Genomic DNA, 20659 nt, shown 5'->3' with positions numbered 1-20659 from the left:
ACTGTTGCCAATCTTTTTTTTTTTTCTGCTTTATCTCCCCAAACCCCTCCTGTACATAGTTGTCTATCTTAGTTGCAGGTTCTTCTAGTTGTGGGATGTGGGATGCCGCCTCAACGTGGCCTGATGAGCGGTGCCATGTCCACGCCCAGGATCCGAACCCTGGGCCACCGCAGCGGCGCGCGTGAACTTAACCGCTTGGCCACGGAGCCGGCCCCTCTACGTAGCTTTCTAACTGCAGTCAAACTGCTGCCTTGGCCACAAGCCCCTCTCCTGCCTTTCTGTCCCACTGCTTTTGGTCTCTAACATCCCTCATGTGACGACTTCTCCTTCACTCCGTGCAAATGTGTTCCCATCTCAGGGACTTAATTGTTCTCTCATTGTAGCCGTAAAGAGAGGTGGAGCTCCCTGATCTTGGCAGTCTCTGTTTGGGGCATTGGAGCCCATCTCTTCCCTCCTAACCACAGACAGCTGTGTCACTGGTTACCCAAAGCTTTACCCCGCTTGGCTTGCAGCCCTTCTTCTAACTTGGGGTTTGATAACCCTTCTGGTAGATAGGACCAGACTGTCTAAGTTTTTTCGGATGTTTATATAGTAAAAAACAAAAAATACTGCTTCTTGTTATTAATAAAATTTGTCTGTGATGGAGTATTTCTCTCAAATCTTTGAGTTAATACCTTCAGCGTTCATGTGCAGTGTTTAGAAAGGTTATAAAGAAATGAAATCAAGAAGAATTGGTACTGTTTACCCTATTTGATGTGAATTGAAAAGGATTGGTGACAACGTTTTTGTTTTTTCCCTTGGAAAATAAATGCGTAGTGAGTAATAGCCAAAGGAAAGTCCTTAATTAGAATTTGGCTGTCTCGTTCCAATTTTCCTTCATCAGTATTCTTGTGGGAAGAGGAGACGGTCAAAAGGGACATACTATTTAAGTAATATGTTTCCAATTGTGATAAACACATTATCTCCGGATATTTTCTCTTAAGGAAGTTAACCGTTAAACTAGTGCTAAAGAGATGGTATCAGGTTCTGCAGAGTCCTGAGTCCTTTCTAACGCTGCTGGGCTTTATTGAAGGAGATTTTATGTGCTGAGAGGCTTAGTTAGTCGGCACTTGAGAGTCCAGTGTCGTGGAAGGTTGTTAATTGTAAAGTTTTATGTAGAGTCTTCTTTAGCGATGAAATTCTTTTACAGAATAAGGCTTAAACTTTGAATATTTTGATTAGCTTATTTAACAGATTAATTTAGATTGGCACCAAGCCCAGCTCCGCGGGCTGGGCACCCAGTGGTTTGCTGACTATAGTAAAACTATAGTACGGTTTTCTTTTTGTGGGCTTACCCTTTACTTTCAGGAGTTGAGTAGATCTCCTGGTCCGGTCACTTGTATTCCGAGAGGTGGTCATACCACATGAGACTTAACATAATGCTTTCATTTTAGCTCCACTGTGATTTAATTTTTTACAGACTTAAATTTTAATATAACTTAATTTCAGGGAGGAAAGAAGGGCTTGAAGTCCCTGGTCATGGGAATTCATTTTGAGAATCTTTTTTTAAAAAAATTGTTAAAAGCTCCCACCCAAGGAAGGGAACCCAAGATAGATGTCTTTCTATGAGCAACCCGTTAGTGTTTCTTATTTATCATTTTTCTTTGGATTTGTTTCATTTTGATCCTTGAAAATGTAGAGAGGATAGAGTCTCAATTTTGGAATTATTTTTCTTGTTTGAAACTGGAATTATAGGGGTTTTTATGGCATTTCCCCCAATATTTTACTAGGGGGTGAGCAGAAGAGCAGTCTTTTTTAGTTTATTAGGAAGGGAATCCATTTAATGACAGAACTGTACGACTAAGTTTTATTTTTGTGAGGCCTACTTTATTAAATTTTTGAGCCTACATTCTTGCCGGCAGGTAGTTATTTGCAACCATTTCTTATAGGTCGACCATCAAAGCTAAGTGACTTTTACCTGGTTGAGTTGTTTTAACATAAACAGAGAATTGATGCCTTTCCAAATGTTTTCCTTATCAGGTAATTCAGTATAATTGACCTCTCATTCTCAGGTGCTCTTGCAACATGAAAAGGAAAGTTGTAAAAATTGTTAAAGCGACTCAGTTAAATTTATAGCATTTCACCATTTGTTGGCAGGACTTTGTGTCATTGTATCAGGATTTTGAAAACTTCTATACAAGGAACCTCTACATGAGGATTAGAGACAACTGGAATCGACCCATCTGTAGTGTGCCTGGAGCCAGGGTGGACATCATGGAGAGACAGTCTCATGATTACAACTGGTCCTTCAAGTGAGTTTTGATTGGGAAATTATTTCTTGACAACAAAAGAATTTCTACACATCAGAAAATATTCCATTGCAAATGGAATGTTCTGTCAAAACAGCAGTAGGAGCTGAGAGTACAATACAAGATGGTTAGTTTCCTTGCATATTGTTCATTGTTATTGAGATTTTTAAAATTCAGTTTTCTGTTACATTTGATATTGTGATGGAGTATAATTGAAAACAAAATTTGATTTATCAAAAAAACAAAAAACAAAGAAAAACTGTTCTTTCTCTTATGCCACTTACTAGAATCAAGTGTCTGAATTTATTTCTCGATATTTTGATTTCTCAAATGGTTCAAGGATATATAGAGTATTTTTACTTAAATGCAGTGAGTAGTTTAGAAAACTTTTTATATTTATAAAATTTTATTTTATTGTTTAGATTGCACAAGTATTACATGGTTACGTTGTCATTATAAAAAAAAAAGACAAATAATACAGAGAAATGGAAAGTCCCCCATGACAGCTAACCACTGTCCCTCTGCAAATCCACCCCCACAGATTCTCACTCCCGAGGTGACCACTGTTAGCAGTTTGTAGTGTTTCATTCTTCCAGGTGTTTTCTGTGGGGTATGAATGTAGTGTATCTGCTGGGGTTACACACAGGTGGTTTTTGATGTACAAAAATGGGATCATACTATAGAAATCATTTTACATGTTGCTTTGTTTACTTTCTGACATATCAGTAACATCCTTCTTGTGTTATTCACAGCAAGCTCATTATTTGTAGAGGCTGCTTAGTATTCTGCAGTATAGACAGATATAGCGTATAGCAGGTTGGGCTGCATGATCCTGTGTTAAAATCCCGAAAATCTCAGAGTTAACACAGCAACAGTTTATTGCTTTGTTGCTTTATGTCCCTCTGAGACGGTGGGGCCTCTGAACCGTGTTGTCCTCACTTGGGGGCCCAGGCTGACTGAGCTTCCACCGTGTGGAATGTCACTGGTTCACGTGCCTGGGGAGGAGACGTGGTGAATTGCATAGTGACTCTTAGAGGATCCCTATGCATGTATCCTTTCGTATGTGTGTGGGAATTGCTCAGTCACAGTCTCTGTATCTTTTAAATGGGTAAGTACTGCCAAACTGCCTTCCAAAAAAAAAGTACTGACTGATATTCTTTTCTACGATGTATTCGACTGTCTTGGCCCACACTGAATATGGTCAGTTTTTAAATCTTTATAGCTGTTCATAAGTGAAAATTGGTATTTTAACTTCCATTTCCTTAATTGGTAGTGAGTTTGAGCTGCTTTTCATCTAGACCATATTCCCTCTACTTCCCATATATGGTGCTTCCTTTTGTATTACCAATACGTTTATCATCATATGTAGGTATTTGACTTGCTCACAAGTCTCATGAACTTTTATGCTGCTGAAATACAGGTACACAGGGAATATAATTAAAGGCGTTATAAACATGGGTTCCTACAACTATCTTGGATTTGCACGGAATACTGGAGCCTGTCAGGAAGCTGCTGCCAGAGTCCTGGAGCAGTATGGCGTGGGAGTGTGCAGCACGCGGCAGGAAATCGGTGAGTGTGCGCTCTGTTTGGCCAGCTGAGGATGAGGGAATTGCACTGTAGAGAGCTAGGAGATTAAGTGCCCAGATAGGTACTTTGCCCTGTAGGTTCCGTCAGCTAAGAACGCTTTGTGTTTCTGAAGGGATTGTTGATTTTAATGCTTTCAACACATTCTGAGATATGTTTATCTTTTCCATTACGTTATACATACAGAATATCTCTAAAAAAGTTCTGTAAGTATTTTTTTCATTTGTAACTTTAATGTTGACTTTATTGGCTTTTGCAAATGATAGTGGTTAAGAGTGCCACTTACTACTACCGAGCCTCTGGGCACATGAGGGTTAGTCTGTTCCCATACTGGTAACTTGGGGCTAATAATAATTCCTCCCTTATAGGAGTGTTTCAAGAATTAAATAAGCTAATTCATGTAAACCACTTGTAACAGGGTAAGCATTCAATAAATGCTATTAACTCTTTATTAGTAAAAGTTTATAAAATGTGAAGGTTAACAGATTTATATAAAGAGATTTAATTTATTTTGGTTCAAAGGAAGATTCCAAATAGAAGTTAAAAGGCATCTTTCTGGATATTTTATTACTGTGAATCACACAAAACTTAGTGGATTAAAGCTATAATTCCTTATTATTTCTCACACGTTTGGAGATTGGCAAGTACAGCTGCTTGCTTCTTACTCGGGGTCCTCAGTGATGTAGTTAGGGGAGCATTGTGCAGTGGCGAGATACAGTAATCATACCTTACATCTTTATGGCACTTTATATTTTATGAAGTGCTTGAACATAGTGTCTCTTTTGATCCTCACAGCAATGTCATGTGGTAGATAGAGCAAATATTATTGTTGGTTTTGTGTTTTCTTTCAAAGATTGGCACCTGAGCTAACATCTGTTGCCAATCTTTTTTTTTTTTTTCCTTCTTCGCCCCGAAGCCTCCCCGTACATACTTGTAGATTCCAGTTGTGAGTGTCTCTGGTTGTGCTATGTAGGACATCACCTCAGGATGGCCTGACGGGTGGCGCCATGTCCACGCCCAGGATCCGAACCAGCGAAACCCTGGGCCCCTGAAGCAGAGTGCGTGAACTTAACCACTTGGCCATTGGGCTGGGCCCTATTATTGGTATTTAACAGATAAGAAACTGAGGCCCAGAGAGGTTTAAATGACTTGCTTAAGCTTTCAGGACATGGTAGCATCCAAGCTGAGCAGTCTTCATTCTCAGCATCTTTTCTCTCAGCATGTAGACAGTATCATTGATAAGTGTTGTTTGGTCCCTAAAGATTTAAGTACTGATGTAAAATCACAATACAAATTGACCAGTCAGATCAAAGGGAGGGCTTTTTAACCTATCTTTTCTACGTAGCAAACTATTCCGAAACTTGGTGACTTAAACCAGAAACACACATTGATGTATTTGCTGGTCATTCTGCACTTTGGGGAGGGCTTCACATTTATCTCAGCTTCGTGTGGTGCTGGGTGGAGCATAATGACTGAGGAGAGTATCCAAGATGGCTTTCACTCACGTCTGGCACCTCATGGGTAGTGGGATCAGCTGAGGGCTGAGCCCTGCCTCCCCCCTTTCTTTAGTCTCATTCTCCAGAGTCCCTCTCTTTCCACATGGTCTCTCTTTACAGTAGGCTAGTTGGACTGTTTTACATGGCAGCTGACTTTAAAAGTATAAGAGCAGATGTTGCCAGACCTCTTAAGGCCTAGACCTAGAACTGGTGTGTGCGAACAGGAATTGGAAAAATTGTTGGCAACCCTCTTTATAGAAATTCCACCACAGGTGCTGAATCTGAAGTTTGTTTTTTTTTTTTTTTCCTGAGGAAGATTCTCCCTGAGCTAACATCAGTTGCCAATCTTCCTCTTTTTTTCTTTTTTATGTGAGCCACCACCACAGCATTGCCACTAAAAGACAACTGGTATAGGTCTGCACCTCAGATCCAAACCTGGGCCGCTGAATCGGAGTGCACCGAACTTAATCACTAGGCCACCAGGGCTAGCCCTGAATCTGGGTTTATTCAGCTTTTGTGTTCTTTGTGAGCCAGTACTCTTCATAATTCTGACTCCTTTGTAGATCTTAGTCTGAAAGGTTATAACATGTAGACTATGATTTCTTTTTATAAAGTAACGAGTAATTCTTAAATTTGGGATTTGGTGCTATTGACTTCACTAACTTCTTCACACAGGAAACCTGGACAAGCATGAAGAACTAGAGAAGCTTGTTGCGAGTTTCCTGGGAGTAGAAGCTGCTATGACGTATGGCATGGGATTTGCAACAAATTCAATGAACATTCCTGCTCTCGTTGGCAAAGTAAGACTTTGTCTTCATTTATGAAAACTCTGTCATATATTTCTTCTATTGTTTTGTAAAGCGTTCAGAGCAAGCCAGAAGCTATTGTAAACTTCAGACTAAACATAGTTTACCCAAAGATATTTCTTTCACAAATTTTTGAAAAGAATATCCCATGGAGACTTAACATCAGTTGAAGCTTTCTTGCTAGAACCCATGATCCTTTCCTCTTCCATTAGATGACTCTTGCCTTCTTCATGTCATACTGTTTTGAAAGGATTCTAATAAATAAAACCTCATAAAAGGCTAAAATTATGGAAGAAAGAATGTTTAGCTTGGAAAGTTATTTAACAGGTAGTTTTACCTAAGTAGAAAAATATGTAAATACGTAGGTTCCCTAATACTTGTTCTTACTGTAATGCATGTTGTTCAGAGATATATGGGCAAATTATGTGTATATATATATATAATACAGATAATATAGGTTAACAATATAGGTTAAAAGTTATGTATATACACACACACATACGTATATGTGTGTGTTGATACGTATGTATTTTCTTTTCTGTGAACAGAGTTTGTGAGGGGACAAGAGCAGAGAGAAGAGATAAGAAGAGACTTTGTAAATCACGTTTTAGCACTATCGACTTGAAAGGGTCCTCAAGATTTTCTCATTTTAACACTGCTTCTAAGAATGCTATATTGAAAAATCAGTGGATTAGTGAGTCTGAAGACTTGAGTTTTTGTTTGATTGGTTATGTGGTCAAATTTAGCTCTGTGCCTGTGAGCCTATCACGACCATTCTGAGCCTCAAATTTTCCTTTGTAAAATGAGGTACTTGGACTAGGTTAACTCTAAAGTCCTTGTCAGTTATATAAATGTGTGGTTCCTCGAGGAGCAGATGGGACAAATAGAAAACAAATAGTTAGAAGGAGATTTAAACCCAACTATAGTGATATTACATTAAATGTAAGTGGTTTATACATTCTAATTAGAGGACAGAGATTGTCAGATTAGATAAAATTAAGTAAGTTTCCACCACAAACCTACTTTAAATTTAAAGATATAGGTTAAAAGTAAAAGGATGGAAAAAGATACAGCATGCAAACAATAAGCAGAAGAAAGTTGGAGTGACTGTGGTAATAGAAACAGATTTCAGAGCAAGGAATATTTCTGGGGATAAAGAGGAACATTGCATAATGATAAAGGAGTTAATTCATTAAGAGGACATAACAATTTGAAATGTACAGGCACCTAATAATACAGCTTCAAAATACATGAAGCAAAAGTTGATGAAACCAAAAGGAGAAATAGACAGATAGAGAATTATAATTAGAGATCTCAACACCCTTCTCAATAACTGATAGAAGAACTAGACAGAAAATGAGCAAGGATATAGAAACTTGAAAAACACTATCAACCAACTTGACCTAATTGACATTTATGACACTTCACTCAATAACAGCAAAAGATTTACCAAGATAGACCATTTTCTGGGCCATTAAACAAACCTTAACAAATTTAAAAGAATTGAAATTATTCAAAGTATGTCCTCTGACCGTAATGGAATTAAGTTATAAATTAGTAACCCAGAGCTATCTAGAAAATCCTTGAATATTTGAAAATTAAACAACACGTGTCTAAATAACCTATGCGTCAAAGAAGAAAGACAAAATAAAAAATATTTTTAACTAAATGGAAATGTGAAATCACAATTTGTGGGATGAAGCTAAAGCAGTGCTCATGTGGAAATATGTAGCGTTAAATGCTTATATTAGGGGAAAAAAAGAGTTTCGAATCAGCCATCTAAACTTATACTTTAAGAAATTAGAAAAAGATGAGCAAATGAAACCCAAAGATCCCAAACAGAAAAAGGATATAATAAAGGTAAAGGCAGAAATCAATGGATTAGAAAGTAGACAATAGGAGACATCAGTGAAACCAAAGCTGGTTCTTTGAGAAAATGAATAAAATTGATAAATCTCTAGCCAGATTGGTCAGGTAAAAGGAGAGGAGATACAGATTACTAGTAGCAGGAATGAGAGAGTGCACATCACTACACATGCTGTGACATTAAAAGGATAATAAGGAAATATTAAGAACAACTTTATGCCAGTGAAGTCAACAACTTAGATGCAATGGACAAATTCCTTGAAAGACATAAATGTATGGTTCTTTGACTTGACATTGATTATAATACATTGCTGTCCTGTGTTTTGGCAACATCAACCTCAGATTCTTTTTGGAATTTCTTAGGATTTATTTACACTAGAGGATTAAATAGTCTCGTCCTGCTTCTCCCTGTATCCTTATAAACTCTAACAGTTGTTATCTAGAATTGGATTTCTTTTCTTTGGTTTTGTTTTGTTTTGCTGAGGATGGTTCATCCTGAGCTAACATCTGCCAGTCTTCCTCTTCTGTCTGTGAGCCGCCACCACAGCATGGCCACTGACAGATGAGTGGTGTAGGTCCACACCCGGGAACCAAACGTTGGCTGCCGAAGCAGAGTGCACCACGCTTAACCACTAGGCCACCAGGGCTGGCCTGAATTAGACTTATTATGTACGGGCATGGAAGATACTGCCTTAAAGATCTTTCTTCTAAATCTAACATTATAGATGAAATGTTATTAAATATCATTTAATCCATTAAAGGCAGCAGCTAATCCAGTTTCAGTATTTCTTCGAATCTGATACTAAATTTGTTTGTGAAGTGGTTGATTGTTTTTTTAGCTTAATGCAGGGGGAGACAGTATATTGATTAAGAGCATGTGTTCTGGAAGCAGAAGTTTTGTATTGAGTCACTTACTGTGCTTGTGATCTTGGGTGAGATTTGTAACTCCTCCAAACGGGAGTTTCCTCATATGTAAAATGGGGATAATAATACTACCTACTTGGGGCCGGCCTGGTGGCGCAGCGGTTAAGTTTGTGTGTTCCACTTTGGCGGCCTGGGGTTCACTGGTTCAGATCCCGGGTGTGAACATGGCACTGCTTAGCAAGCCATGCTGTGGTAGGCATCCCACATATAAAGTAGAGGAAGATGGGCAAGGATGTTAGCTCAGGGCCAGTCCTCCTCAGCAAAAAGAGGAGGATTGGCAGCAGTTAGCTCAGGGCTAATCTTCTTCTTCTTCAAAAAAAAATAATAATAATACCTACCTCATAGATTTGTTGTGAAGATTAAAAGTAATAATGCATTTAAAACCCCTAATATAATGCCTGGAACATATTAAGCACTTAGATGTTAACTGGTGACATTTAATTATTTTATTTATTTATTTATTTATTAACAATCTTTGTTGCAGTTTTTGTTAGAGAATACAATCTTCAACTTTCTTAAAAATCATCTTTATTTTTTTCTCTGCTTTTTCTCCCCAAATCCCTCAGTACACAGTTGTATATTTTAGTTTTGGGTCCTACCAGTTGTGGCATGTGGGACGCCGCCTCAGCATGGCCTGACCAGCGGTGTCATGGCTGCACCCAGGATCTGAACCAGCGAAACCCTGGGCCGCCAAAGTAGAGTGCGCGACCTTAACCACTCGGCCACGGGGTTGGCCCCTAATTATTTTATTTTTGAACTAAGAATATAGTAGAACCTTATAGTAGATTAGAAGAAAAAGATTGATACATAGAAATGGTGAATAAGGCTGTCTACAAAGGTGGTATGCATGTATACTAACTCATGAATACACACATCTCTGTGTGTATACATATATATAAATATATAATAAAAGCACAATTATATTGCAGATTTTGCCAGAAAAAAAAATTAGAAAGAGAAGAAAATGAAATTGTGTAGAGGGAAAGTGTAGTGGGCTTTACCTTTTAAGGTATAGTGGGCTACCCAGAGTGGTAAGGAAAGGATTTAAAGACTTGCAGAAGAGAAATTCAGCCTCTCTTTATTTTTTTTCCTGGTTTCTCTCATTCTTTTCAATTTTAACACTATTTTCAAAGATGAATTTAGACTTACGGAAGTGTTTCAAAAAAGTACAGGGAGTTCCTGTATGCCCTTGGCTCAGCTTCTCTTTATGTTAACATCTTATATAACAATGGAACATTTGTCAAACCTAAGAAATTAACCTTGATATGATACTGTTAACTAAAGTTCAGAACTTATTTCGATTTCACCTGTTTTTCCACTGATAGCATTTTTCTGTTCCAGCATCCAGTCGAGTGTCCACATTGCATTTAGTTGTATTTTCTCAGTCTCCTGCAATCTGTGACAGTTCCTGTCTTTATAACTTTGATCCTTCTGAAGGAAGAGTTGTTCTTTTAAGAAACAGTTGTTGCTTCTCCCCTATTTATCAGTATGAGTTCATGAATATTTTGTTATATGGGTCCAACATGATTGCTTTTTATTTTATTGCTCAAGTCGTTCCAGTGTTGGCTATTGGGAGATCCTTCAGGTGGGCTCCTATGCCCTTTGAATATGCACCCAGCCTTTTTTTTCCCTAGAATACTTTCTTTCTGTCATGACAAGATGCTCCAGGCTGTCTTTTCCCCAGCTTAGCCTTGGGGTCAACCAGTTCTCCACTGAGCCTTGGTTCCTTTTATTGGCGGCTGGTATTTAGAAACCAGTGTCTGGTGTGTTTATTGAGACGGGGTATCACTGCTTTTCACCCCCCCATTAATAGAGCTAGAAAAATATATGCATGTATACTAACTCATGAATACACACATCTGTGTGTGTATACATATATATAAATTTTAAAACCATCAGTCCATATTGGTACCTCCAACTCTACTTCTTTTCATTTGTAATCTACACATTTTTAACTAGGTAGCTTTTTAATCTTAATAATAAAAACTTTACACACAGTAAAAATTTCAGATGGGCAACTGCTGTTACAAGTTTCTTAAGTATCCCACCAAGAATACTCTAATAATTAGGCATATATATGTCTATATATCTTTTCTCTTCCTTTTATTCTCATGGGAGCATGCTGGTGCTTTCTGCCCTGTACGTTTGTTTTCATCTTATTGGATATTTTCAGGCCGTTGTTGACAGAGAAAAACGTATTTTGGAGTTCACATCTTACAGGTTCAAGGGCCCCATGAGATGTAGACAAGTAGGAACTGAGGCAGAAATAAAAACCCTGAGAGCTTCATACTTCTTTGTTGCGTTAGCAGAAACCCATGTTTACATGTTAAAAGTAATGCTTGTTCAAGGATTTTAAGGGCAAAACTGAGGCCTGCGCTCCATGTCACTGGGGAAAAGATTAACGAGTGGGATCCTCATGGGACTTTGGATTTAGTTAGGAGTGAGAAGAAGAATGCCCTGTTTCGGGGCCAGCCCTGTGGCCGAGTGCTTAAGTTCACGCGTTCCGCTTTGGCGGCTCAGGGTTTCACTGGTTCAGATCCTGGGCGTGGATATGGCACTGCTCATCGGGCCATGCTGAGGCGATGTCCCTCATGCCACAACTAGAAGTACCCACAACTAGAATATACAACTATGTACTGGGGGGCTTTGGGGAGAAGAAGAAGAAAGAGAGTGTTGGCAACAGGTGTTAGCTCAGGTGCCAATATTTAAAAAAAAGAATGCACTGTTTTTACAGGCATTACTGCCTCAGCTGCCTTCTCCACCCGACACTCTTTCCATGAATAAAATAGTACATCATACCAAAACTCACGTGGAATGCCATCAAACCAATGGAACTGAAAGCCTTTGGAGACTATCTGATGTATCAGATTGTAGGTGTAAGTAAAAACCTTGTGCTATATATCTGAATAGTAAGTCAGTCACAGGACCTGAAGAAATTGAATTAAAGGGCCGGCCTATGGCCAAGTGGTCTAAGTTCGCGCGCTCTGCTTCGGCGGCCCAGGGTTTCGCCAGTTTGGATCCTGGGCACGGACCTGGCACCACTCATCAAGCCATGCTGAGGCAGCACCCCACATCCCACAACTAGAAGGACCCACAACTAAAAATACACAACTATGTACTGGGGGGCTTTGGGAGAAAAAGGAAAAATAAAATCTTAAAAAAAAAAGAAAAGAAATTGAATTAAAAGGTTAGAATTTTACACCTACTTCTAAGTAAATTTTCGAAAAAATTATCGTTTATACATTTTTCTTCTTAAATGGATAGTTTTGCTATTGTAAAGCTTTCCTTAATAACATATTATTAATGCTTTTAGCGTTTCGTCATTTGTGTAAGCAAACCTTTCCCCCTGGTGTCTTACCTTCTGTGCTTGTGGTTTTGCAGGGTTGCCTGATTCTGAGTGATGAGCTGAACCACGCATCACTGGTTCTAGGAGCCAGACTCTCAGGAGCAACCATTCGAATCTTCAAACACAACAGTGAGTTTGTCATGGAATTCGCTTCTGGCCATAGTGTTTAATATTCAGCAGTGGTAACATTAGTTGCATTAATAATAGACAATATAAATGAAGCTGAAGTAGCAACATTTAAAATATCCTTCTGGTTCAATCTTTTTTTTTTCCATTGGCGCCTGAGCTAACATCTGTTGCCAATCTTATTTTTTTTCCTTCTCCCTGAAGCCCCCCAGTACATAGTTGTGTATTTTAGTTGTGGGTCCTTCTAGTTGTGGCACGTGAGACGCTGCCTCAGCATGGCTTGATGAGCGGTGCCATGTCCACGCCCAGGATCCAAACCAGCGAAACCCTGGGCCGCCGTAGCGGAGCACTTAACCACTTGGCCACGGGGCCGGGCCCTGGTTCAGTCTTTTAAGTTATTCTCTTCCTCGTTGGAATAAAAATAGAAGCTCAAGGAAGCTTTTTGGTACAAAATATAACATTCTCCTTTTATTTGACTGTCAACTTTTTCATCTTTTTTGTTTGCAAGTCACTTGTTCAGTGTACATTTACTAGATGCCTATGATGTGTCTGCCATAACACTAGGAGTATTGAGATGAGTAAAGCAGGATCCCTGATCTGAGGATCTCTGATGGTCAACGAAGAGACTAGAGACAAATCAGCAGTTAGACTATGAAACACAGATACTGAAATACAGATGTGAACAGACACCGTAAAAGCACAGCAAAGGTGGCACGAAGGCAAAACTTTTCTCCCTGAGTGGAAATATCTGTGTGTATTATTAAAATAATCATTTATAATAAAAACGCATACCTTTCGTAGTTAAAACACTCACATGTAGAGAGGAAAGATAACCAAAGTGTATGTTTAATATCATCTTTTCTGAAAATGTGTTTATGTACAGACAAAAGTAGAAGAAGACAGAACCCCCTCACGTTAGGTCTGTGCCTCTGGATGGAAGGTTTTAGATGCTCATAGCTTTCTTCCTTTTGTCTTTATCTTGTCTAAAATGGTTTGCAATGAGAATGATACAGCATTTTGTTTTGTGTAAAAGGGATTTATTAAACACTGTTGGGTAACCTGCTGATTTCTTACAACACATCATGAACTTTGACAGTCCGCGTGACTCTCCTCCCCTCGTGAGAGGGTGCAGGCAATGTCTGGAGGTGCCCTCATTCAGTCCATCCCTCTGTTTGGACATTGAGGTCGTTTCTAAATTTTTCCACTTAGAAACAGTACTGCACACGCTCACATTTTTGCTCAATGGTCTGATTAGTGCTTTGGGATAAATTCCTAGCAGTCTTAGAATGCCTAGTTAAAAGGGTATGAAGCCGGCCAGCCCAGTGGCATAATGGTTAAGTTTGAGTGCTCCACTTTGGCAGCCCAAAGATCCTGGCCCAGTTCAGATCCTGGGCACTGACCTACACAGTGCTCATCAAGCCATGCTGTGGCAGCATCCCACATAGAAGGACTTACAACTATGTACTGGGGCTTTAGGGGGAAAAATAAGTAAATAGATGGATAGATAGATAAATGAAGATTGGCAACAGATGTTAGCTCAGGGCCACTCTTCTCGTGGGGTGGGCGGTGCCCCTTACCTCCTTACTTTCCAGTTCAAGTGCCAGCCCTTATCTACATCAGAAGGCATTGCTAAAACATCCTTTAGAAAAAAGGGTATGAAGTTTTTGAACTTTTCCATTTTGTCTCCAAGCATTGTACAAATTTTTCCTCAACAACATGACAGTGATTCTATCTACTCACAGGCCAAAACTAAAGATTTAAATCTTTCCTAATCTAGTAAGTTGATAACATGTTAGTTTTTATTTCTTTGATTAAGGGGTGTCAAGTGACTTTTTATACAGTTAGTGTATTTGTATTTCTTTGTAAATTGGCCATTTTCAAACTGTTTCTCTTTCACTGATTATAAGAGCCCTTTATATTAATTATCCTTTCTTTGATGTTACAGTATTTTTATTTTCAGGATTTTATTTTTCCTTTTCCTCCCAAATATACATAGTTGTATATTTTTAGTTGTGGGTCCTTCTAGTTGTGGCCTGTGGGACGCCACCTCAGCATGTCTTGATGAGTGGTGCCATGTCTGTGCCCAGGATTCGAACTGGCAAAACCCTGGGCCGCCAAGCGGAGCTCGCGAACTCAACCACTCGGCCACCGGGCCAGACCCTATGTTACAATATTTTTTGTTTTATTTTTAACTTTGTTTTTAGTGTCTTGCTGTGCAGGCTTATTAAAATGTTTATGTTATCACACTTACTGTCTTAGGACTTTTAGATTTTGCATAATGCCTCCCCCATTCTAAGACCATAAGGTTGTTCTCTTATATTTTCTTCTGGGTAGTTTTGTGATATAATTTTTATTTAAATCTTTAATTTACATAGGATTTGGGGAGCATAATGTGACAGACATACTGAATTTTTTTTCTTAAGTAGATAATATGGTCAAACATTCTACTATAGATATTTCCTTTTGTCTAAAATTTTGAACCGGTATTTATTTTTCTCTTCCTTTCTGTCTATAAACAGAGGAAACTAAAACAATGAGTACATTTTTACTTGTCTCTTGCTGATTGCCACACATTGCCCTCTACAGCAGGACTAGCGGCTTCAAATCAGATGTATTTACTTCTGTGGGAGCATCTCCTATCTCTAGGTTACGTAGCAGACAGATTGTTTTGTTATAAATAACTGAAGGTGTAAATACAATCACAACCTTTGGCCATATTATTTTTGTGTTTGTGGTATGTGTTTTTATTACCTTATTTTCTCTTTTCTACCAAAGTCCTTTTATGTAAAGAGCAAAATCATGTACCTTTGTAACCCCGTCCTTCAGTGATGAGCAGTAAAGAGTATAAAATCAGATTTTATGATGGGGTGCCGCCTACCCATATTCAATACACCCTAGACTTAATGTTGCGTAGATTGGGGGCACGGGGTTCCTTAAGGGCATTATTTCAGAGCAAGTGTTTTAAGTGTGACGTCTATAGAGATGGTAAGAAATGTCTTCAAAGCATTTGTTTTTAACAGGAAAATTATGATCCTCATTAAGGTAGTACCGTCCATGTAGTTTTCTAGGCTTGTTAACCACCTCAGGACCAACAGAGAACAAGAACTCAGTTGGATACAGACAGCTGATAAGTTAACCATGAAATAATCTCAACTGATTGCAAGCTTGTTTAACACATAGAGTCATGTGTATTTTTATTAGACTGGTGTCTTTTTAACCCGCTACCAAGATAAAGCTTTTTGACAAGCATTTGTTGCATATATCCTAGGTGAAAGGAAATGGGGCATGCATTTTTAAATTCCCCCCCCATATTTGCTTTTTAGGAGATATATGCATTTGTAGTAGTTTATTTACACTCTGTTGTTCAGTCTTTTTTTATGCATTTATTTTTGAATGACTCACTAGGATTAAAGATACAGTTGATTCTATAAATACACAAAAAGCTAACTGAATGGCAAGGTATTTAACATGAAACATCAGTCGTTTCATAAGCATACCAACCAGCTGAATTAACTGTGCTACAGTCATTTAGTCAAGTTTCTATGGTTTTGAACATTTGTTATGTGTTAGATAAGACTTTAATTCAGGCCAGCAGGAGCTTACCCATTTTGCCCTGTCTTTTTCTGCCCACTTCTAGTTATGTTACTGTCCTTGGCTAGCTGAGACCCAACTTCCTGAATAAGAAATATAGAAATGTGTATTTTCATTTCTGGAATAAAGTTAGGAAAGAGGAAAGTACTTTGTGCTGAAATTCTTTTTTGTGTGCTGTAGATATGCAAAGCCTAGAGAAGCTGTTGAAAGATGCCATTGTTTATGGTCAGCCTCGCACACGAAGGCCCTGGAAGAAAATTCTCATCCTTGTGGAGGGAATATATAGGTAATCCTGCCTTATTATTCTTATCTGTCTGATTTGGCCCCATAAACTCATAGAATTTTCAAGCTGAAGGGAACGCTTATCTAGACCCCTCTGGAAAATACGGAGACCCGTGGATGACTTGCTAAAACACCTGGAGGCAGACTTCACACTCGAACAGAGGTCTTTTTGTCTGGCTCTTGATTCTTTCTGTCATGCTACATGGTCTCCAAATCTCTCTTCTGTTTGGGTCCTTTGTTTTCCTCCTGTTTGTAGAGGGAATTTATACATAGGAGCAAGAATTGGAATGTGTTTTCTAATATGTCAAAACAAATTACACACCATTTAATTTTAAGAAATATTTTGGTTACCTATTTGCAGCCCATGCACTTATTCTCTTACCTCCTAATTTTTTTTATTCTTTTGTGTGATTTTAATAACATATGCAATATGACGCAAAGTCTAATGTTGCCTATAATTCAAGCTTTAGAAGACTCTGCTGTGACCTTTATCCCTTTGTGGTGAATTAAGATCAGTCGTGTTCTGGTGCTTGTTTTAAAAGATCCAGTCTCCTTTCCTCTGGACATCTGCCCAGCCATGACGTCTTCTTACTTTGCCAGTTTAAAACCACTGGCAGAGTTGTCAGACCATTTTTGAAAAGCAGCAAGCTTAAAAAGTTAATAATCCTAAAGTGGCCAACTCTTAATTTGGAGAGTTGAGAGGTCTCAGTGTGCATGTTCTTTACCCTGTTTTGCCAGCATGGAGGGATCTATCGTCCGCCTCCCTGAAGTGATCGCCCTTAAGAAGAAATACAAGGCATACTTGTATCTAGATGAAGCTCACAGCATTGGGGCTCTGGGCCCTACAGGCCGAGGTGTGGTGGACTACTTTGGCCTGGATCCTGAGGATGTGGACGTTATGATGGGAACATTCACCAAGAGCTTTGGTGCTTCTGGAGGATACATTGGAGGCAAGAAGGTAAATGGGCCATGAGAATCGAGCAGTTAAGGATAAAGGTACTAGCTGCTCGATGTGGTGGCCACACTGAGCAGATAAGGCCATGAACTGGGATGTGGAGATCATGAATTTGTTTGTGGCTTAGGCTCGTAGTGCCAGCGGGCTTCACACTTCAGCTGCCTGTGAGTGACTGATGAACTAAGGCTGGTTCTGTTCATTGTTTGTTGTTTGCTTATTTGAGCTTCATTCTAAACTCCATGCTGGTCTGAGACACAGAATACCCTCTTGTATGAAAGAACACACAGTGATGCTGCCTGTTTGCCACAGTCTTCTGTTGGGTTTGGGTTGTGCTCACAATTTCAGAAGCAGTGGGGTTGTCATGGGAGCCAGTGGGATAGGCGACCCAGCTGCCCTGCTCTTGGGCTCAAAGGCATCTTGGGTGAGCATAGAGACAGGAAGAAAAAAGATTATTTTGCTACCTCTGGTGTTCTACAAGGCATTGTATTTTTCAGTTTAAAAAATATATAGTGAACTCTTTAATAAAAAAAAAAAATATATATAGTGAACTCTGAGGCATTTGAGAATCAGTGTGGTATGGTGTAAATAGTTGAACCATGGAGACGGAGGCCCAGGTTTGAGTATTTCCTTGCTAACCTACGAGACCTTGGGCAAAGCATTTAACCTTTCAACTTCCTTATTAGTGAAACAGAGATAAATATGCCTAGCTTGTAAGATTGTAGTAAAGTTTGAAAAAATAATCTGTGTCCGTGCATTGATGAACCTTGAAAGCATTATGGTAAGTTAAAGAAGTCAGTCCCAAAAGGTCACGTATTGTAGTATTTCTTTTATATGCCGTGTCTGGAATAGGCAAACTGTAGAGACAGAAAGTAGGTTAGTGGTTGCCAGAGTGAGGGGATAGGGGAAGTGGAAAGTGACTGCTAACGGGTGTGTTTCTTTTTGAGGTAATGAAAATGTTCTAAAATTAGATAGTGATGAAAGTTGCACAGCTATGTGAATATACTAAAAGCCACTGAATTGTAGACTTTAAAAAAGTCAGTACTACTGTATGTGAATTCTCTCTCAGCAAAACTGTTGTTTGAAGAACTCTCTGCAGTTTTAGGAAAAAACAGTGTATGTCAAGTATTTGTATGTGGTACATAATAGGTGCTCATAAATGTTCTGAATTCCTCCTTAAAACCTGACATTGGGAGTCTGAAAGCATGGACTTTCTCTTAATAATTGGTTGCTTTTAGAGAACACCCATTGTCAGTGGTTTTAGTCAAGTTTGATAGATTTTTACATTAAATTTTTGTTAATGGGACCAGATTCACTTTGGAGAGTTGATTGCTTTTTGGTAGGATTTGTTGCTAAACCAAAGGACAGAAAAATAATACTCTGAGAGATCATTTAGGTGTAGAATATTTTTATGCTTTTGTGGTTTTTGTACAATTTTTAGTAGTTTTGAAGTGACACATTGTTTTATAGCCACGTTTTGTGTCTCCTTATGTGGTTCGGGTACATAGGCTTTTTTGTGTGCACACTGTATTTAAAGGTTTAGTGAAGTTAAAATGTATTAGAGAATAGGGATATACAACTGATTGTCTTGAAATCCTTGTACCTGGCAGAGAAGGTTTTTCCTCATTCAGTGAGATGGCTTTAGTGTTCATGAAAGACCCTGCAAATTTCTGCCACATTTGTATCATTTGATAAGTCTCTGTGTATCTGGAGGATATCTAATGCCTTTAAAATTGGTGTTAGAGAACTTTCTTTTATTCAGGAATGAAGGGATGGGCTTTACAGATGCTATTTTCTGTAATACTCAGAAGTCAATCATGTATCTGAAAGCAATGCGAACACTTTCTTGTTTAATTCAACACTGTAGATCTATTTATAACGTTAAATGATATGTTGTCCAAATTTAGAAGGTTTCTTTAAGACTAGTTTTTCTTTCTTCTATGTTGTGCTGTGTTTAAAAAACAAACCAAAGCCTGAGGACGTTGCCATGTGTCTGAGCCAGTGGCTGACAGTGTGCTCTGATCGTGGTGGTTGACCTTACGGCTCTGGTTAGCGTCCTGTTCCAGTGCCATTGAAGGGAGGAGTCCGCTTTCACCTGGAAGAAAGGCAGTGACGTCGCCCGCGAATGCCGGCACTGGCTCTAACGACTTCTTCTGTGAACTCCCCAGGAGCTGATTGACTATCTGCGAACACATTCTCATAGTGCTGTGTACGCCACGTCACTGTCACCACCTGTGGTGGAGCAGATTGTCACCTCTATGAAGTGCATCATGGGGCAGGATGGCACCACCCTTGGTAAGTCTTTCTTTTCTTGGAAAATTTCCTGAGCTTAGCAACCAAAGGTGCCCATTTTTGTGAGCTTTTTTTCCTAAAATGAGGAGTCTGGTAGACTAATGGGCAGAGCTGGCAGGTGTGTGAGGCCTTGTTTTCCGTGAACACTTTTCGGTGTCTTTATACACGTGCCAAGAGAACAAGCCCAGCTCACTTCCTCTTGCACTTTCTTGTCTACAGATGGTGAGGCTTTAATCTCGCTATCCTTCCTGGCCTCATTAGTCTCAGGTAACAAGGCTGGCTTCAGGGTCTTTCTTAAATTGCGTGATTTTATGTGAAGATGTTAACTCACTGTGTAGTGAGGTTTCATTCCTATAGTATTTAAAAGCTATTTCCATGAATTAGTGTCCTTGATTTAATACCTTTTAAAAGAGTTTCTAATTTAACATGCGCTAGATAATAAAGGTCATCCTGACTGTGTTTATTCTGTCTGTGGTGGGATTTGTAGCGGAAACTAGATGCCCTAACTTGAGCATACTAAAATGAGCACTAAAGTGTGATGTTCGCTTTCTGATATTTGACACTAGAGGGCAGTGTTGAACGCAGAAGAGTTACAATAAAAGGGGAGCAGTTGGGTGGTTTTGTTTTTTCACTTTTAAAAGTATTTCCATTGTGAGTATGAGATATATGTTAATTTTACTTGTCGCTTTTTTAATGCTTCTAAAATCAGCTTTACTCTTAAAAAGATTTCACATTATCGGCCTTCAGCTCTCCACTCTTCAGTTATATAGTATTTTGTGGTAAGATTGATATGGTTTGCATTGAAAAACAAGAAGGAAGTGGTATATCTGATTTTTATTGATTTAAGCCTGTTTTAATGAATCAGAATTGTACCTTAATATTTTTTCTGATCTTGATATATCCTTGTTATCTCTAGAAAGAGATTTTTGGAAATAGATTTTGGAAGTGTTGGTCATTTTCAGTTTCATAAATTGATTCCTCTGGGGAGAAAATATTTCATTACCGTACACACAGCGTGGAGCCTTGTGAGCAGCTCCCTGTCGCAGCAGCTCAGCATGGTCTCTCCTCCCTGGACGGTGCTACTGGAAATAGTATGCTGTGATCTG

At 38.9% G+C, this 20659-nt stretch overlaps 1 protein-coding gene across 2 annotated transcripts in view; it reads left to right on the top strand.

The window, feature by feature from the left end:
* Positions 1–20659, top strand: part of SPTLC2 (serine palmitoyltransferase long chain base subunit 2) — a 99036-nt gene that overhangs the window by 29108 nt on the left and 49269 nt on the right. For both annotated transcript variants that reach the window (XR_006530276.2, XM_044774097.2), the window contains exons 3-9: positions 2137–2291; positions 3709–3857; positions 6044–6168; positions 12346–12439; positions 16208–16313; positions 17048–17267; positions 19430–19556. Coding sequence is in view for 1 of the 2 variants with exons in the window: in XM_044774097.2 (XP_044630032.2) it covers positions 2137–2291; positions 3709–3857; positions 6044–6168; positions 12346–12439; positions 16208–16313; positions 17048–17267; positions 19430–19556 (976 nt within the window). In the remaining variant the exon portion in view is untranslated. The remainder of the gene's footprint in view (positions 1–2136; positions 2292–3708; positions 3858–6043; positions 6169–12345; positions 12440–16207; positions 16314–17047; positions 17268–19429; positions 19557–20659) is intronic.

This window comes from Equus asinus, chromosome 7, assembly GCF_041296235.1.
Source record: "Equus asinus isolate D_3611 breed Donkey chromosome 7, EquAss-T2T_v2, whole genome shotgun sequence".
In the NCBI taxonomy this organism is placed as follows: Eukaryota; Metazoa; Chordata; class Mammalia; order Perissodactyla; family Equidae; genus Equus; species Equus asinus.
The sequence above is the reverse complement of the archived record's forward strand: the minus strand, read 5'-3'. Positions and strand labels throughout refer to the sequence as shown.